Source organism: Telopea speciosissima, chromosome 3, assembly GCF_018873765.1.
Source record: "Telopea speciosissima isolate NSW1024214 ecotype Mountain lineage chromosome 3, Tspe_v1, whole genome shotgun sequence".
NCBI lineage: Eukaryota > Viridiplantae > Streptophyta > Magnoliopsida > Proteales > Proteaceae > Telopea > Telopea speciosissima.
Genome location: NC_057918.1, coordinates 14,247,725 through 14,267,889, shown reverse-complemented (window position 1 = coordinate 14,267,889; position 20,165 = coordinate 14,247,725). Strand labels below are relative to the sequence as shown.

The window sequence follows — 20,165 nt, the reverse complement described above, 5'->3', positions numbered from 1 at the left end:
TTTTTCATATCTCTGATTAAAAGTCTAAGTGGAAAATAATGGCTGATAAAGATTAGAACCCAAGAGGATCAATGTCTGTCCTATTGTCCAGCCCCCCGTCCGGGCTGCACGTGCAGCGTCGGACACAGTTAGGCGTGAAAGACCATCTCACCCCTGCCCAAGCTTCTTGCTCTAACAGAGGTGAGACGGTCTTTTCACGCCTCACCAAGTCCGGCGCTGCAAATGCAGCCCGGGCAGGGTGCTGGACAGAATCCTTTTCTATATAGGTTTTAGTTTATTTAGAGTTTCAGGTGAGAAAACCAGATTTTGCTTAGACAACCCAAAAGTCAAGGGGAATTTAGCTTGGCCAGATTGAGAGGCCCACACCCGGGCACCGGAGATGCGTCTCTTGCAGTTTTATGGAAAGAAGATCAATAAAGAATTAGAATTGCGCTACAGTAAAAAACATCAATTGTTGGAGTTAGGATATTATATATAAATAAACATTTTCATTATGCTTTTGATATTTATAACTGGAATAGCTCAGTTGGTTAGAGCGTGTGGCTGTTAACCACAAGGTCGGAGGTTCAAGCCCTCTTTATAGCGTTATAAAATTTTTAGTTTTTCTCAGTTCTTTTTTTAGAGAGAAAAAATCTGTGGGGGAGAGTGTACCGCTACCACCCACACGCACACAGAGGAGGAAATGATCACCCCACCCCATGATACTAACACGCATTTGTTCTCTCAATGCCCCCCCTTGGGCCATGCTCGCCCCAACCTCAAGATACCAATACACGTGCTCTCATTGGCCCCATTGGGGGCCATGCTCCCCTACAGAGAGCGCCTAGCTTTTTTAATATATTGGTTAACAAAGTGTTGGATGGAAGACTGCAACAAGATGACGTTGATAATCAGTCTTGAATCTTGTTGTGGGTTACATATTAGTTCAGTAGTCATAAAGCCATTGAATCCTCCTGAATATCTTTTAGCTTTTCTATTTAATGAATATGGGATCGAATACAAATTTGAAATATCACTACCTGCATTCACATCCGAACGAATTCGTATAGTTATTGGAAACACGATTTTCAAGTCCCCCAAACGATACCGACACGAATCTGATATAGGTTTCTGAATTCAATACAGATTTATAATCATCCATTTATATCCTTGGCTGTCTGCGTTGAGCATAGGAGACCACTGCAAAAACTAAACTAGGGTTGGTGTTGAAGGATGGAAGGAAACGCCTTCTAGGGTTGATGTTGGAGGATTTTATTTGAAATTACATTGATGTCTTCATAAATCCCTTTTTTTTTTTTCATTTAATTTCATGTAATATGTCGTGAACTGATAAGGGTATTTTAGTATTATGATCTATTTTATACTACTTATTAATATTTTTATAAACTGATCTGATAAAATAGCTTCCAAATGGATTATACTGATTCTTGGAATACATATTCCCTTAAAACGGATAACAAATACAAATCGAATACATTTTTTTGACTATCCATTTACATCCTTACCTACTTTGAAGCAAAATACTATATTGTCTTCCAAGATTTAGTGTTGTCAAGCCACCTGGTAAGTTTCAGCCCAAACAGATTATTTTGATACAGACAAGTTCTAAAGTTCTGTAATTGTTTAAATTTCAACCTTATAGCCTAAATTCAAAGTAAAGAATATCTCAATACATGGCTAAGCATATGATTAACTGTGGGTTCAAATTAATGTCAGAAAACTGTCTTGGGGACCGCAGGATCTGCCACCAAGATGATTCCCAAAGATAATTAATTATATTCCGTAAAGTGATGGCAATGCAGCTATAGCAATTTCCCTTCCGAGTTTTTCCAATTTGGCTTACTTTTGGAATCAACTTTCAACTGTGGGAAATCCTTCATGATCTGGGTAACCATAGTTGGGGCGGCCTGTCATTGCTACAATGTAGCTTCTAGTACCCTCTGATTCATCTGATATACCTGAAATGATAGCAATTGGTCTTCACCAGTTCTCAGGCAGATGTTTCCAGTTGAATAACATCACATTCCAACCATTACATCCAAACCAGATGCCCTTGAGATTGTGTTTGTTCTTACACAGGCACCAAGTTTCCCCCGGTCATAGTATCCGAACAGAAAATAAGTTTACAGATGCCAGCCAATTGGATATAAAGCTCAGAGAATTCATCCAATGAAGCAAGTTGCCATTAAGGATACATCTAAGAGTTAATCATGTGCACATCGTGAGAGAAATCCCAACTTCATCATTAACTAAGAAAAGAAAGGACCCCAAATGCCATTACATGAAATAAGTTGACAGAGAGGAGCCCCCAATGATCAAAAACATAAAAATGGTCACAGAATTTCCAGAAAAAAAGTTCTCGACTTGGGTAGATTATTCAAAGTAGCAGCTCAACCAAAAACTGCCTTTAAAATAGGATGATCCCATAAAGGGTAAACAGACCTCTCAACATTTTTATTTTCGCCAGGTAGACTGTGCTTCCTGAACTTAACCTTCCAGTGCTGAAGCTCCAGATATAATCTCAATAAGCTCAGTAGTGATTGATGCTTGACGGGTTCTATTATACACAATCACAGAAAGTGGGAAAGGGTCAATTTTTACACATTTATAAAAAAATAATAATAATAATCTGAAAGTGGATGCTAGGTCTCCTATACAAGTAATATAGACAGATGTTTCTAACAGAACAGAGAGAGAGAGAGAGAGAACCTGTTATAAGTAAGAGTGAGGCGGTCAAGCATGTCACCAGCATTTCTGCTGGAACTATCCATGGCAGACATCCTAGCCCCTTGCTCACTGGTTGCATTCTCCAATATTGCATTGTAAAGAACCTGCAAACAGTGCAAATTTCAGAAAATCCCCATAAAAACAACATATGAGACAATTAATCAGGTTCAATTGATAAATACTAAAGTACTTTTAGTTTATGGAAAATCATGAAAGAAATTATGTTATCTTATGGCACACAGAACCTTGGAGTCCTAAAAAAAACAAATCACATACTAAAAACCAAAAATATGGGGGAAATCTTTTTCAGGAAAGAGAAAATCACAAGTGTGTGAATTCTATTTATTCAGCCACAGGAGAAAGCATAGAGCATCACTTGTTATTATCATGACAACTCTTGTTTTTTACACATTTGAGGTATTTGTATTCCCATCAAGGGAAACGGGAAAAGGCCATAAAAGAACCTACCAACCAACAGGAGAGGAGCACATGCAAAGAAAAAGTGAGAAGAGTTGTAGCTTCTAAGGGCTTACACAACCAAACTGGAACTCTGTCAGGTTCTGAAGCACTTCTGCTTTGGTCTCCCCACCTTCTATTTCATAAGAATCCAACTCACCAAGCTTTCCACCAGATTCAGCCTCTCTCTCCACAACCTAAACCATACAAAAGCATGAGATGATCAATCTCCAGCAAGTTGGAAAAACTAAAAAAGATAATCAAGTACACTTAACAAGTGCAACAGAAATCTGGTTACCTCAGGGGATAATACAGTTGCAATTGTTGGATAATATTGAACAACTGAGTGGAACTTGTTGAAAACAATTCTCAAAGCATCATATTCAACATTCTTTAGGATATCATCAGCAAGTACAGCAACCTGAGAAGACAACGTTCCCTTAATGATACATCATTTAAAATAGACCAACAATACCTTTTGTGATACATCATTTAAAATAACAACATAAAATGAAAGAATTCTTCTATTAACCTGAGTATAGTTCAGAGGATTCTTCTGCAACTCGGTTATAGATAACTCAATGTCCTTCCTTGAGTCACGGATAAGTTGAGCCTTTGCCTTTTCTCCCACAACAACATACTTTGCTTCTTTCTCCGGACCTGAATATAGTAGACCAGAATGTGAGCTTGGAAAGTCTTCCTAATATATGCTGGCATAATAAGAAGACAAAAATTAAAGTTGACTGAAAGAGTACCAGCGTTCAACTTATGAAGAGCTCGGCTGATCTTGACTGATGTAGAATTGATTCCACCACATAGACCTTTGTCAGATGAAACAGTAACAATAACATTCTTCTTGACATCAACACCTACATGGGAACAAACAACAGAAAAAAAATCATGAGGGCATGCAAGCTTACCATGCATGAGAGATAGAAACCCAGTTAGCAAGCAAAAACAGCACATACATGGACATCACCGAAGAATCAAAACTCCTTTTTTTATTGATAACACAGAACTTTATTAAATGCCCCGGAGAAAGGAAAAGAGAGAACAAGAAACTGAAACAAGGTTACAACGCTGGCATCCTGCAAGGATCTTAAGAAGAATGCCAGATCTTGGTTTTCTTCTGCAAATGAAAATAGAAACCAACTCCCACTACAAAAATCAGTTTGCTGAACTATTGAAAATGAATAACAAATTGACCCATACCGATTTTACTGGGACAAAAACCTAAATAAAAAACCTCAAAATAAGCCCCTACAAGTAAATTAATCAAAAGTCTAGTTTTATTTAATTACCAACATAACCCCTGCAACAAAAGAAACATGGAGATCAATAATTTTCCAATGATGAACTCCTCTGAGAAACTACCTTAGCTGCCCTCAACAACTAACAATATGTCACTAGCCACAAAAATTGGACCCAATGGACCACAACTGTTGGCCCACAAGTTGAAACCACCCCCATCATACAAAAAGAAAAAGAAAAGGAGTAAAGATTCATCTTTGAAAATTTATTACTGATATATGAACAAACATAGAAGAATCAAAAAGAAGAAGAAGAAGAAGATAAAGCCGCATTAGCAATTCTGTTAGGTCAGAATTACAGGCAATCATTAGGGACCTAAATTGTCTCTTTCTACTGAATGTATAGATATTTGGATTAAAGGCGATGCAATGCTGGTGATATGGTGATTGCATTAAAGATGACCAAGACGCATTTCCCTTAAAAATCCTCGATACAGTAGCACTCTCATGGCTGGACCAATTTGAAACAATCTGGAGACCAAAACCAAGGAGAAGCAGGTTAAAACCTGGCTTTTGGTTCAGCAGGGATAAGTATAACTAGAGAATCTACCATTTTTGGGGGGTTATTTTGTCAATTTATATTTATTATTGCTTTAGTTATCATCGAGCATGGTTTTGAGTTAGATTCAAACTCTATCTTTGCTTTATATTTGATGTTAGCAACTATAACATGTAATCAATGTGCCCATCGATACAGATTTTTTTTGTTGAATGATAACCTTTTTTATGGTTTGTTATGGTTTGACATTGGCCGATTGGGTTCCTTCTTCCTCTCCATCGTTGTCAACTCCTATCATCTCAGGTGCAATCCACTTCCTCCCCTTTCTTTTATTCTTCCTCTTTCCTCCAATTTTGCTTCCAGTTTATTTTCTTGTAGCATTACCCTGTCTCTAGTGGTATTTGCAGTCCACTAGAATTGGATTGATCCCTATTGATTCATCTCCTTTCTTCCTAAGAACTTGCATATTGATTCCACACTTGGGGGCGATTCATTCTGCCAAATCAGGCGTTGATGATGCAGAATTCCAGCGAGAAGAGAAGATTGGCTTCTTTTGGATTTGGTTTAATTTATTGGGCCCAACTACACCTATGGTTCTAGATTGGTTTAACTTAAGCTTAGTTTGAGTGCCCAATGGGTTATATGGGCCATAGGCTCAGTACTTTTTAGTTTTTTACTGTAATGGAGCAATTGTATAAGCCCAAATATTAGGGATTTAGGTTTAAGTAGTTAGGTCCTATTTTTGTAATAGATTTAGTTGCTAAGTCATTAGCAACTTAGTCGTTTCTATTTGTTTTATAGCAACTAGGTCTTCTAGGGAGTTGCTATTTTATCAAGTAGTAGGCTACTAGATAGCTAAGACTTACTATTCTTGTACTACATACTTCTAATTTTATAAATACAAGAGAAGGAAGACCCAGCTAATGGAATACTTGTGTTCTCTATGGAGGCTACATGCTACTGTAGTGAAACAGCAGCAACCCTAGATGGTGAATTCTAGGTTGGGTGGTGATCAATCCTCCCACAGGCTTTGGTGGTGAAGCCAAGTCATATCCCCCCTTTCCCCATCTTTTCTCTCCATCTTGTTCTCAGTTTCAACAAGCTACAAGGCGAGTGTGTGGGTGTTGATCAATGTAATCTGAAAAGCTCTTCTATTGAGTTCGCTTCCTACAACTTTGCTTCCAATCTGTCGGTATGTCAGTTTCTGTCCACTCATGTTCTTAGTCTTCTCTTAAAAATTCCAGCCTTTCCTACCATTTGATCAAAGCCTACTTTGGATACAATGTTTTTTTTCTCTTAAGCCTGCATCTGTCCAAAGTTGCAGCACCATCAGATCTGAAGTTTCAGAGTTCTTCATGTTCTAGTTTCTGTTTTCACCAAGTTTCTGAATTCTTCCACTTCTAGTACTTCTCATTTAACCATGGACCTCTAAGATATTTTAACCACAACACCAGCAAGTTGAGACCAAACTTCGACCAGAATTTTAACCCCATTGGCTGACTGGTTTGAGAGATATTGAACCTTCTATTTTCTGCCCTTTAGCTTTCTTAAGCTAGTTTAATGTAATTATGTCCTGTCGTTAGTTTTAGTTCATTAAATCTAAATTTGATTGACTAGAACCCATCAGTTGATAGCTTGCATGAGTTGAAAGATTTACCATGTGAAGTCCAGATCTGGTCTGGACTTTCCTGTCAGGTCCAGTTTCAGCAACTTATTTCCCAAATAAAAACCTTGGGTGCTGGGACTTCTTTGGTCTGGATTCTATAAGGCTGGTGATTGCAAGCCTGTTCCTAAAATTTCCAGAGATTCGAAGCCTTGGTGAGGAACTGCAGCAGTTGCGAGCATTTTTCCTCTTCCGCCTTTGCTGTTTAGGTGTGAGGTTGAAGATGACTCAAAGTTTGGAAATTTCAAATAAGGACACATCCTGAAAAAATTACAAAAAAAAAAATAAAAAATCCTGGTATTCAAAATTTGAATTCCAAATTATTCTATTCCATTAACTTTTTTCTGGTTTCTCTCATTTTCTGAAATTCTGAAAATGTCTCTTCACTTTAAAATTAATTACTTTTATGCCCCTGATGTTGAACACAATGGCCCATTGAGAGGGGGTGAGCCATTGGCTCACTAAAACAATCTCAACTCATTCGTTCCTTCAACTCACTCCATGGTGTCACAGGTACTCAAGCGCACAGCCACAACACAATTGTCCACTCACAAGCACATATCTCGCAACCACATGCACACACAACCATGTGGCCAGGTCTACCAAGTATAAACAAACATTCATTCCACCCTGCAGATCACTTCACAAGTATCCAATCCATACAACCACAAGATAATGCTATCCACAAAAGCAACACCACACAAGAGACAAGGCTCACGTGGTTCGGCAATGTGCCTACATCCACGGTGCAAACAGTAGCTTGGGCTACAACCCAAATCCTATCTATGGCATAATGCCCTCCCTATACACTTTAGTTTGACAGCACCAACCCCCAGAAATTTTTGCAATCCAATAAAAAGGCTTTCGCTGGCGAATATTTACTCTTTCAACATCTGTTTCATTCATAGGGCCAGCTCATAACCTCTCAGAATAAATGAATAGGTTCCTGGTTCGTTCCGCCATCCCACTTTTAGAAAGCACCCACTATCAAGGAACACCAATCCCTCTATCGAGCACATACTCAATAGATACAATGATCTTTACAATCAAATGGCAAACAAAAATGCCCAATCAAAGTCCAAAACCTGACTGAGACATTATTACAAACATTTACAATAGCTGTCAAGGCGTCTCTTAGGAGACGTCTATGCGTCCAGGCGGCGCCTTGCTGGTGTCACCTTAGTTCCCCCCTCTCCTCGACCGCCTTGGCTCACCTAGATGCCGTGACATCTACAGTCTCTAATACATGAAAGAATTAACGTATAAATTATAGATTTTACCCACAGTGAATCTTGCACCTCCTTCATTTCTCCCACAATTTGGCTTTTTTCTCAACACAAGCATGGCTTCCCAAGGAGCAACCGAGCATGTAGCGTCTTTCTTGAGCCTTTAGCACAAACCTTAGGTTTGTAGGAAGCTTTTCTCCACCACTTCTCTCTACCCTTGAATATCTTCTTAAATGTTCATCACCAACTCTTCTCTTTTACGCTAGAAAGCATTAATGGAGCCTTGAAGATTGGGGATGCTAGGGTTTCTTCTCTTCTGAACTTTCTCTCTTTTCTTCTCTCAAGTGGGAATATTTTCTCACATTTCTCATATGACCAAAGGACCATAGTTATAGCCAAAGATCACTTGCCCTAGTTGGGTCATGTGCTGCGCATTCGACACTCGATGCAAGCATCTCGACGTCGAAGGCGCGTCACGTGACATTGCCTCGCTGTCAACATACCTCTTCAAATGTCAAACACAAACTTCTAAATGTCAATAACCTCAGACATGCACTTTGTCATTTAATGCACTTCACTTGACATCGATGTAGCAATCATGCTTTGGCTGTTGAAGATGCCTCATTAAATGTAAATTCTAATGAATTCGATGTTGACTCTGGGTAGCTACTGCACATCTTCAAACTGCTAATAAACTTTAGTCTTTTCTACTGAAAAGAAAAGACCATCCTTCACTTTCGGCTGAACATGCATCACCTTGGGAGTATGTTGGTTGTGTTGACAACAATGAACAACACCACAGCCACTCCAAATTGCTCAACACTTAATCCTGGTTGCTGCCCAAAGTAGTCCCAATTTTTTTGAAAAATTATGAAGTTGCCACAGCTTCAAATTTGGATTATATCACTTTGGTGGGCCCTAAGCGACTGGCATCAGGGTTTTAGAACCCTAGGCTGCATTACCCTCCCCACTTAGACCCTCTATATTCCCTTCAAAATGCTGGTACAATTGAAAACAGCCTCCAACCGCTCCAAATCCTCATAATAGGTCGAGAAACTCCTTTCATAATTGTCAAGGCATCGCCTAGGCGAGCGCCTTGCACCTAGATGTTGTGACAACTATGCTCCTTTGAGCTCTTCTATTGCTTTCTTTCTATAGTTCACGACACATAGCACAACAATAGATTGCCCTTTAAAATTCCATCTTAAACCAAAGAAGGAGTAGGCCAAGAGGTGAGGAACTCCTTAATCTCCTTTAGGATGCCCCTCATCAAACCAAAAAGCCATAAATCACCAGAGCATCGTGTTAAAATGGATCAAATGGTTAACAGCATTCCCTAGCTTTTTCCAAAATGCACCATTCTGGGATTAAACCCACCCCCCCCCCCCTAGAGGGGGTAATCAATTATATAAATCTTACACATAAAATCCAAATATAGCTTACAATATGCAATGGACAGGTTTTTATGAATCTCTCTCCTAAAGAATATGCTCATTTCACCTGGGTATAAGGAGCTGGTCCAATGCTGCACTCATCCCATATAATGAACTGAACTAATTGCCCTGGTTTCATCTATTGTACCTTGGTAAATTCAAGAATTATAAATTCAAAGATGACAAAGATATCCTTTGATGCAGAAGCACTCCAAGATCCAGAACCGTTGGCTTGGATTTGCTCCCATTAGTTTAAAGTTTGACTCTGTTAATCGGGGAAGAATTGTAGTTTTATTTATGGAAGTATTTAAATGTTATTTTCCTTCATTATTTTTAGCTCATTTGTGGGGCTCATTAGGAAGTGTCGCTAGCTTTGGTTTAGTTATTAAAGTTCTCTTTTTTAAGTTGTGTGTGACCCCAGTTATCTAGATGATTTAAGTTTCAAAAGTCCAATTTAGTTATGTATTTTAGAGTGCTTATGCTAGTTAAGTTAGTTGAGCTAGCTTGTCTAAAGTCATAAGATACATAGATAGATTTACAAAGTTAAGTTAAGTCACTCTTCCAGCCTTGACATCCCACCAATGGCCTGGTCGTCTTCTTCTTCTTCTTCTTCTTCTTCTAAACTGTATCAAACCCCCCTTCGAGTGAATGCCTCTCTCTCTCTCTCTATTTTGGTTCTTTCTCCTGTTATCTTTGCTCTCTCCCTTCTTTCTCTTCTAATTTCTTTACAATCTTTGGACAGAACAAGTTTCTCTCTACCCTCCCTTTCTCCCATTGATCATATGTATTAGAAAAGATTTTTTTTTTAAATTCTCTTTCAAGAACCATTGACAACACCCTTTTCTCTCTCTCAATCCACCTCATCGATCTCCATTATTTCAGCTATTTAAATTCTGTATTTTATTCTGAAAAAATAATCCTTGCAACCTAGAAAATATCTTCATTTAACCTGATCATTAGATCTAGGATCAGATCTGGCCATATCAACCATCAAAATAGAGTCTTTTCCTCCATATTTTAGTGAGCCCATCACCTGCAGATTGATTTAAATCGATCTGCATCACTCCATCACAGCCATTTCATCCACTCTATAATTCTTACATCTAGTATAGATATAAAGATTAAAAAATTAATTAATTAATGTGTATAATTTCAGACGCTCCACATGGTTATTGAGAAAATAATCTCCTCCATTTCTTGATAATGATTTCTTAACAAGTACTTCCCTCAAAGAAGACCATAGTAACTCCTTCCTACTCCCGTTAAAATAAAAATAAAAAACATCATTAATCATTACTTAAATAACAGAAATTGAAAGCAGCATAGGAACTTTGATCATTCCTCCACATCAGCTGCATCTTACCATAATTTTAACATTAGAACACTTGGGAGTAGTGATAATAGCCAGAGTTATCTTGTGAACACCCATAAACTTTTAAAGAATATACTGAAGATTTAGAGGTGAAATGGACCTATGGTACAAAGCATGCAACTGACACAAGCAACTTCAGCCTCACATTACGGGAAGTTCAAATTTTCGATATCTTATTCGTAGACACTAAGATCAATCAATGCCTTCTTGACTTCTATTCTTGGCCAGCACCTGTTTTTTTTTAAGTCAGTTGCAGATATTTATAGTAAAAGAGAATGGAAGGTTACAAGGTAAGGAGAAGGAACAGTGGATTAACTTACGAAGAGAAGCTACATAGAGAAAATCGGGCTTTAAAGGTAGAGCATATGAGAAACTTCAACTGGTAGAGAATCAAAAATAAAAGTGGAGTGGACCAACTACACCCTTTTTCTTCTTTTTGGATGATGATATTTAGAAGTAAAAAGTCAAGCCAAAAGTGCAGTCAGGTTGATCAACACAATAGATCACTTAACCTTTATGAAGAATAGACAGCATAGAATTCGCATAAAACAGATAACTAACGATGGTCATTAATAAACATACTAGGAGTATCCCCAAGAAGTGCACTAAATGGCTGCCACAGGCCACGTGAATTTTCTGCTCTGGTTTGAATTGCTCGTAGCTTTGAAGCTGCAACCATCTTCATTGCTTTTGTGATCTTCTGAATATTTTTAACACTCTTCATCCGGTTTCTGACTGCATAAGAGGGAGGGGAGAAGAAATATTTTAGCCATAAAAAAACTCTGGCACTCATACACTATAATACTGATAAATAAAAAAATCTCTTCGTAGAAGTGAAATGCAAAGGGTGCAAGAGAGCAACGACAATTACCAACTTGAGTTGAGATAGAACGTGCGCCCTGAGGAGCCAACTCCCTGAGTACATGAACTTAAGTTAGTCATTTAGAACACATCTATACCATAAGACTTCATGATGAGAGTAAATATTAAAGGTCTGCCCCACAGTTTGAACATTAGATTATCGTCGTTGCTTCTGCTCTCAGTTCCCAGTTGATGAGAAGCACATGTTAGTGATATTAAAATCCTAATCATCCATGTGAGTAAATCCATGCTCATAAGCTTTTAGCAATATTTCCAATAATTAATAAGTGGACAAAACGACCAGCAAAACACATTATGCTAAACTGAAACTAAAAAATTTATTCCAATCACACAAATAGATCACACAAAATAAAAACAAATTAGTGGAACGCAATACAACAAGTTCCGACCGAACAAGAGTCGTAAAGCACCGGTTCTACAATCAGATTAATAAAATGATATGAGAAAAGGAAAGGATTACCAGAATAAGTGTTAATCTGTTCCTAAAAAAAACGACGGAAACAATACAAATATAATAATAAATAAAAGGAAATAAATTGCATCAACAACCCCGATTGATCATCACACGAACAATCAAAACCCTAAACAACAACATTTGCTCCTCATTCGAGATGAACAAAGTTAACATCTCTTAACGTCGATTCAAATATCCTAAATAAATCAGAGACGACACGATCTCTTTCAGTGAAAATATAGGGATTTGAATCTGTGAAAAAAGAAAATGACGCCTTACTCGCTGATAAGCGAAGATCGAACCGCATTAATGGGATTATGAGACATGAGAGGGGCAAATCGCCTTCCTTCTCTCCTCAACGCAGCCATCGCCATTTTTTATCAGATCTTCGAAGCCCCCAAATTTAATTGTTTGATGGAAATAAATAGCTTCGTTTCCTTTACAACCCCAGAGGTCCTATAGCTCTTGCAGTCGTTGTTCTTTACTGGCGAAGAGAACCCTTTCCTCTTGGTAATATACCCAATGTTTCTTCTTGAGGTACGCTGAGTGCGTAAAACGCACTGTTATTCCTAGAGTGTACACGATGCACAATGCGCACCAATAAATTCAAAGCAAAAGCACGGCACTTTTTCCTTTTTAATGAGTCAAAATGTCAAATTATTAATGGACTGTTTTATCCATTGACCGAAGCATTTAGTGAAGGTATTGTAGACCATTTGTAAATAGAGGGCATATATTTAGGACCCTAGGATGATGGATTTTCCTTCACCGTCCGATCAAGGGAAATTTTGTCCAACCAGTATTATTCAAAGAAGCACCTCAACGAGAAACCACATTTGAAATAGGATGATCCCATAAAGGGTAAATATACCTCTCAACAATTTCTTCTTTTTTTTTTCTTTTTTTTTTCAGGTATGATGTAGACAGGGTTTTTTTTTTTTTTTTTAATTTATAAAATGTTAAGTATAAACATAGTCAATATTACAAACATTCTTAGCCATGTTCTTAGCAAGAGTAATACAAAGGTGGTTACCATTCTTAACAAAATTCACTTCTTGAGTGTGGTTAGATATATATAAAAATTATTTAAATAAGTTCCACAGCCATAGGCATTTGGTGGGAGATGGATGAGTATCTGAAATGAGCTGGTTGTCACTCCAAACTTCTTTAATCTTCAACCCAATGCAGGTTGCGTGGTCAATACCTTTTCGGATTGCAAAAAGGAGAGCTATAAGATCGTTCCGAGGAGGAATAGTTCCTGTATCAAAAAACTTAATCTTGCCATGTATCTAAAAGAAATATGACCATCCTGCGAGATTTAGTCCCGAAATATAATATCCTGCACATATCAAAATAGAAAAATTGAGCATAGGTAGTTGAAAGCTATAATTAGTAAGCAATATAGGTCCAGTAACATCCATTACAACCAAGGATGACAAGGAGGGGGGGGAGTAAATTGTGAAATGTGATCCATTTTTTAGTGCAACGGATTACCCATAATGGATCAGCCAATTGTGAGGTATGAATAACCCTGTCCAAACATGGCACTTCCTAGACAGGGTTTTAATAAGGGAATATTACTTGATTAGATAAATCAGGTTTGGCCTTACAAAACTAACAACTTGGTGACTCTAAATCAGCCAATCTCGTAAAATTGTCCTCCACAAAGGCCTCAAAAGCAAAGATAGCAGCTCCTTTTGGGGCTACCTCTGAACCAGCTACATTCTTGGATATTTTGATAGGCGAAGCATGGGCAATCAGATCTGGTATGGTTTGGGTAAGCGAGCTCAAGATTCCAAATCTTCTAATTGAGTCAGATAATGCAATGATTATCAACCTGATCATACTGACCTCAATTGCTCCTCCACTTGCTGTTGCTAGCTTGATTGCAGAAAACAGACACATTGCTACTCTCAAGATTGCTAATTTTTCTGTATTTCTAGGGAGACGAATATTGTCGCTAACTCTTTAGCTCGGAAGGCCTTGTCTTTGACGTGTAAGACAATTTGACCCCTATCCACTCCTTGGCTACTTGATGTTTGTAATTAGGATGCCTTGTGCTCTACATGCCCCCCCTAATTCAATAAAATTTTTGTTTACAAAAAAAAAAAAAAAGAGCCGGGATAGCGGTAAGGAAGCAGGGCAGCTTATACTGGACAATGTTTGATTGCAAGACTTCCAAATGTGTAATATGAGGGAAGCCCAAATAATAGTGATGATCAAAGTCTGGCCCGAAATCTCAATAAGCTCAATATTTTTGCTTTGATAAACTCGTAAACTAAACTTCTTCTGATAACACCAAGTTATGTTGAATTTATAGTCAGCATTGACAACATCCAGTTAATGCATCATATAAAACCATGACCTAATTGTTTTATTAAATGGTGATGTTCAAGTCCAATGTTTATCACTAGTGGTGGGGACGATCAATGGTTGAACCGAATAATTCAAGTCTAATTGATTGAAGGCTTGGTTCTCTGAGCCTATTTGTTGAGATATGGATAGAACTCATTTGAGACCAGATCATGTTCTTGTACGAGTATCGTCCAAGGCTCTTCAGGGGCAGTCACATAGAATCCACTCCTCCTATAGGTCTTACAGTGGATTTCATGTGGTTGGCCCTAGAAGGCCTTAGAGGATACCTGAACTAATGAACTAATCCTTAAAAGCTAGTCATCAGAGAGAGGGTGACTTCCTATCAACTTACAAAAAAAAAAAAAGAGAGGGTGACTATGCTCGTCTGTAAGCTATGTAAACATCTGCGTATGAGCACTCGGGTGATGGTAAATCGGGTATTTCATTCCAAATTTCCAATTATCAAATTTTTGGTTTATAAAAATGGGTCGACGGTTGGCGGGAAATTGTTTTTTTTTTTTTAAGGAAAAGAAGACTAAAGCTGTTTCTGTTTAGCCAGAGAGCGAAGCCCTAACGACTCATTTTCATTCTTCTCTTTTCCAAGGGTTCTCGGCTCCTTCTTGGAGTGATCTATCGAACAGAATTTAGCTTTGACGAGTTCGCTTGAATTTGAAATCAGTGGGAGAAGATCGAAGGAGACAGAGAGCAAGTTCCAAAGAGGAAAAGCTTTGATCCTCTGTTCACTGTAAGGACGACGTTGTTTATGTACCCTTATCATTATTTTTTATATTCATCTTGTGCATTTACTCATCGTTTTCATTCCAGTTGCGGGGAGTGTGAGCGTTCCTGCAGTAAGTTTTGTGTTCTGGTGTTTGATATTTCATGGGAGTTCTCTAGTTTCTTGCTTGGATTTGTTGGACTAAAGATTGTTCCTAGTGGTATTTGTGGTATTTTTCCTCCCTTCTTCACCCCCTTCCCCCCAAATCAGGGGAAGAAAAAAAGAATTCTCTCATCTTCTTTGGATGATTTCTCATGTGTGGTTTTACCCTGTGGGTGTTGTTAGCTATTGGGGTCCTGTTCTTTTTTTGTTTCCCTCCTTCGGTATGAAAAATTTCCTGGTTTTCCTTTTTAGTTTTCTAATTTGCTAGATTTTCTCCTTAATTCATCACACAGCTTATCAGTCGTTTTTCTTTCTCCCAAGGTAGGCCAACCCCCCTCCGTCTCTCTGTGCTTGTGTTATTTATTTATTTATTTTTTTAAAATTGTGTGTGTACTAACAAGTGAAGTTGATACACCAGATGAGCTTGTTATATGTTGGTCAACCTGAGTTTTTGAGTTGTAAGGCACTCAAAAATATGGATCTCCTTCATTACTAAGAATTGAAGTAAGGAACAAAGATGCAGGCTAAGATCAGTTATTTTTTCAAGCCTTCCACAACTAAAATCTTAGACCCACCCCAGCTTTTTGTTCAAATTGAAGATGGACTGGAACTCAAGGCCCCAGAAATTCTGATTACATACAAGCGTCGAGCTCCGAGGGCAGACCCTTATAGGTATGAATTATTCAACTTGGAACGGATTTCTCACACATTACAAGTTAAAGCACTATTTTGGATATGTTATCGTCTATGAATTATTTCATTCAGAGCCAGTCTTAACTTTCTAGAGTTTTAGAATATTGAATTTTTTATTTTGGGGAAACAGATTTGAATTTTATACTCTTCCCTCCCCTCTCATCCCCTCCCCCCAAAAAAAAGGTTCCCCAACTTTGCTGTTGCTTTTGCACTTCTGTTTCGAATTCCTGGTTTGGAAGGAGGTAGATGCCTAAAATCTGTATGTTGATCCTTCTATTTCATTCTCTAAAGGTAAGTAAAACCCAATTTGTAGTGTTAGAGATTAGGAGTTTTGTAGGTCAGCTTTTACTCAGTCCCTGAAGCATTATTTTAGAGGAAATTTTTCTCACTCCCCTATACTTTGACCTATACTCAAACTCCTCTACCCCAAACTTATTTTCTGATTCTCCCTTGATAATTCAAAATCCCTAAACTTCTTTTCTGATTCCCTCTTCCAGCCCACCCCACGGCCGCACCCTCCATCCTCTGCCCTCTGCCCTGCCCTCTGCATCTCCCCCCTACCCCGGATCTCTTTTCCGCCCCCACCTCTGCAACTCCCTTGAAGCCCTTTACACATATGGCCACTTGCATGATGCAATGATTAGATCAAGATGACCTTAACGCTTACGAGATAGGAACATACAATTAGGTATGCCCCAACCCTGTTGCAAGTATTTAAAAAATTAAAAGATGAAATAATCAAAGGTATGATATTACTAGAAAAGTTGCTCAAATGCTTATTTCTGGCTGAAGATGGCCTCTGCATGCCTTTTCCCTCAACTCAAGGGCCCCAGGCAGCTGCCAGCCACTGTGGCGGAAAGGACCAGAAGTTCCGAACCCAAACTGCTCACTAATACAAGCTCGACGGCCAGGGTGAAAATCTGAGATTGACCATAGCTTTATTATCAAAAGCTTCTATGACTGACCGGATTTCCACAAATATTTTGGCTGATTCTGCAATAGAGTCGTGTGCAAAACCAGAAAAGGGAGCTTCTGTACCCTGCCAGCCTGTCTCCTTTCTAAGCATTATCTAAACCTCTCAAGTCGTTTCATCCAATGCCTTCTATTTTCATACTTCTGCGGATCTATGCTACCTGGAAATTTCAAAATGAGAGCTGAAGCCATCTCTTACTCTTCACAAATTCCTAACTGGCACTTCCAGACAGCTTGTCCAAAATCAAACTCCTAGCTGTGATTTGTGCTCTAGTTTGAATAAGGAAGAAATATTAAAATCTTTTTGTTCCTTCTCTTTCTTTTCTGTTTCTTCTCCATCTTACTAAATCTTCTCTGTTTTCAATTTTCATCTCTCTTTGTCTATTACTTCCTATTTATTTCCCATCCAATTTGAAGAAAGACCGTTATGTATCTTGTTCCAGTCAGTCTCATAAATGAAATGAGATCTTGGTATACCAAGAATTATAAAAACATTTACAATAATAGAAATCCAAGTTAATTTATGAAACTTAACTGTCTGCTTAAAATTAATTTGAAAAATGTGGTACATATTTGATAGCATCCTTCTTTTCGTACAAAGTAGTTTCATAACAGTATTTTACTCCTATTCACTGCGTTTGCACAGCAACAATGGCTTTTGCAGTCAGCAGACCGAGGAAACACCAATGGATTTGAATTCAATTATTTCCACTGTAGAACCAGCTTGCACTTCAGGTCGAATCCTGAACAAGAAGAGAACTTATGCTCAGTTCCATTTGGAGCTGGGCCAATCTGATTTCCTTCTCCATATGTGCTCTATCTGTGGTCTAAAATATGCTCGTGGGGAAGAAGGGGATGAGAAGGTTCACAAGGCATTTCACAAGAACTTCACTCAGGGAATCCAGTTCAAGGTACATTGCTCATAAGAGTTCATTTAGTGGTATTATTTGGTCTGCTATGAACCTGTTCTATCTTATACTTTATCCAAGTTGCAGGGTTGGCGTAATGAAAGAGTTGTTCCAATGCCTTCAAGCGATGGGGCCCGTGTCATTTTGGTATTAGATGGTGACCCACCTGCACAATGGAACAAGGTTCCACTTCCTCATCATTTCATCTTAGGGTTTAATGCTTAATGGTTGGAGCTGTTCTTCTAAGTGGAATTAATGGAAATGCTTGCATTAACAGATTCAGGAGGTTGTAAAGATGATTGAGAAGGAACTAGGATTGGAAGATGGATGGCTTATTCATCACTTCTGCAAGGTGGCTCTCACCTTTCGTTTCTGTATGACACCAATCTTTGTTACATGATTGAGATGGTGGCATCATATCGTCATAAAATATTATTTTTGCTTTTCCAGGTGTATTTATTTATTTCCTCTCAGAGGATTGCTGGCTGCCTAGTTGCTGAACCGATAAAAAATGCCTACAGAGGTCTCTCACGTTCAGTGGCTCCAAAAAGCTCTAGTGTCATTTGTGCAAAGGAAGCTAGATCAAATTCAACTGTGCTTCACTTTGGAGACGTCAATTTTAAGAGGGAAGTCATTAAAACAGTCCCCTCAATTAATAGTGCTGAGCTGCTGGATAGGGAAATTGGTGGAGCAATCTTCTGTGACAAGGAAGCTGTGCCTGCTCTCTGTGGCATCAGGGCCATATGGGTCACACCCTCTAACAGAAGAAAACGCATTGCCACCCGGTTACTAGATGCTGCAAGGTAACTCCAAGTCATTTCCAGTCAATATCTTCTTTAGTAGTTTATTTAGAGTCGGATGAATATAGCCCTCTTTTTCACATTAGCCGACCCCTAGTAGTTGGGATAAGGTTAATGAGCTCGAATGTGTCATCTTATTTATTTATTTTTTCTCCAGGTTTTGGAACTGCTATTATTTTTCTCATGTTGGGGGTGGGTCAAATATTCTTAAAGACGTATAAAAAAACCACTGTTTCAAAATAGAAACCGGATCAGTTGAGTTGGCCGATTCTCATCCGAATGGGCCGTGACCGATCCTGATTATGGATGTTCTGGATCGGCCGATTCTAGGATTTTTGGGACTGGATCATTGGGTTTTCAGATCTGAGGAGTTGATTCTAGGGTTTTTAGACCGATTCGGATCCTAACCAAGGACTGATTCGACCACCGATTCTGAGTTTAAAATCCTTGTACTCAATGCTTGTCAGTTCCCCTCCCCTTACCACTTTGTATCATTGATCAATATCTCTCTTTTCCTCCACTTTGTATCATTGATCAATATTCTCTCTTTTTTTTATGCAGGAAGAGTTTCTGCATGGGTTTAGTCCTAGAATCCTCTCAATTAGCATTCTCTCAGCCAACCTCTGCTGGTAAGGCATTGGCATCCAGTTACAGCGCCACACAGTCTTTCTTGGTTTACAAGGCTGCTACCTGGAACAGTTAATTGTCATTAAATGCTGTACTAGTTTTGACAGTCTTAGGGGAATTTTCTGTGCAATGGCTGCCATGCATAGATGATGGTCAATTTACCCATTGTTGAACTGATAAGTTCTTAGTTATTCCAACAAGAAACACAAGGTAGAATTATCAATTATGTGATATGTCTTCCTATTTCCAGATTGTACCTTTGCTTGTGAGACTTATAACAGTTAATGGTTGAATCTCATGAACATACATCCTCTTATTGCCTTAGAGATTTTGCATGAATATAACTCTACCACGTAAGGTATACGTGCAAATTATACCTTAACATAAATAATTATACACTTAAAAGAAGGGGAAAAGGGTGGCACGCCAGCTGGGTGGACCAACCTGCCCCTCCCATCCCACCTCTCTCCCATTTGGCAATGCCGCCCGTTACCTAGAGCGGGTGGAGTGCCCAACCCTCTCCCTAAAAGAAGATAACAGTTTTGAAACTAGGTAAATAGTAGGAAAGTAGTCCCATGGCCACACCATCTATCTTGGTTCATCAAAACACTGCGCTAAATAGAGGTCCATACTTCAATAGTGGTATGGACGTGGTTTGTCTCGTGTGTCTCTATACGATTCTCGTCCCATTCGAGTTGGACTATAGTAGATTGAGTTATGCATACATCCAGACGTGGTTTGCCTCATGTGTCTCCATGCGGTTCTCATCCCATTCGAGTTAGACTATTGCATGATTGGGTTATGCATTGGGGCTGATTTTCAGGCTTGACTAAAAGGGAGTAGAAGGATAGCTTCACAACTCATGCAATTCATTCTTTGGGAGATTTAGAGGCATAGGAACTCCATGG

General features: G+C 38.6%; 2 protein-coding genes and 1 non-coding gene across 3 annotated transcripts; 2 read left to right on the top strand and 1 right to left on the bottom strand.

The window, feature by feature from the left end:
- The first annotated feature begins 511 nt into the window (after window positions 1-511).
- On the top strand, window positions 512-585 carry TRNAN-GUU. The gene has a single exon. It is a non-coding gene; the product is annotated as a tRNA-Asn (tRNA).
- A 1,673-nt stretch (window positions 586-2,258) lies between these two features.
- On the bottom strand, window positions 2,259-12,497 carry LOC122655606 (ATP synthase subunit gamma, mitochondrial). The gene is made up of 9 exons (XM_043849843.1): window positions 12,302-12,497; window positions 11,558-11,601; window positions 11,269-11,421; window positions 3,939-4,052; window positions 3,716-3,843; window positions 3,482-3,604; window positions 3,261-3,380; window positions 2,710-2,831; window positions 2,259-2,557 (listed from the first exon to the last, which is right to left on the bottom strand). Exons 1-9 carry the CDS (start codon window positions 12,394-12,396, stop codon window positions 2,488-2,490), a joined length of 969 nt encoding a protein of 322 aa, XP_043705778.1. The 5' UTR covers window positions 12,397-12,497; the 3' UTR covers window positions 2,259-2,487.
- A 2,468-nt stretch (window positions 12,498-14,965) lies between these two features.
- Window positions 14,966-19,513, top strand: LOC122653709 (protein CHROMOSOME TRANSMISSION FIDELITY 7). The gene is made up of 8 exons (XM_043847644.1): window positions 14,966-15,126; window positions 15,669-15,929; window positions 17,569-17,833; window positions 17,918-18,013; window positions 18,108-18,182; window positions 18,281-18,633; window positions 19,192-19,339; window positions 19,386-19,513. Exons 2-7 carry the CDS (start codon window positions 15,775-15,777, stop codon window positions 19,331-19,333), a joined length of 1,086 nt encoding a protein of 361 aa, XP_043703579.1. The 5' UTR covers window positions 14,966-15,126; window positions 15,669-15,774; the 3' UTR covers window positions 19,334-19,339; window positions 19,386-19,513.
- Window positions 19,514-20,165: the final 652 nt, after the last annotated feature.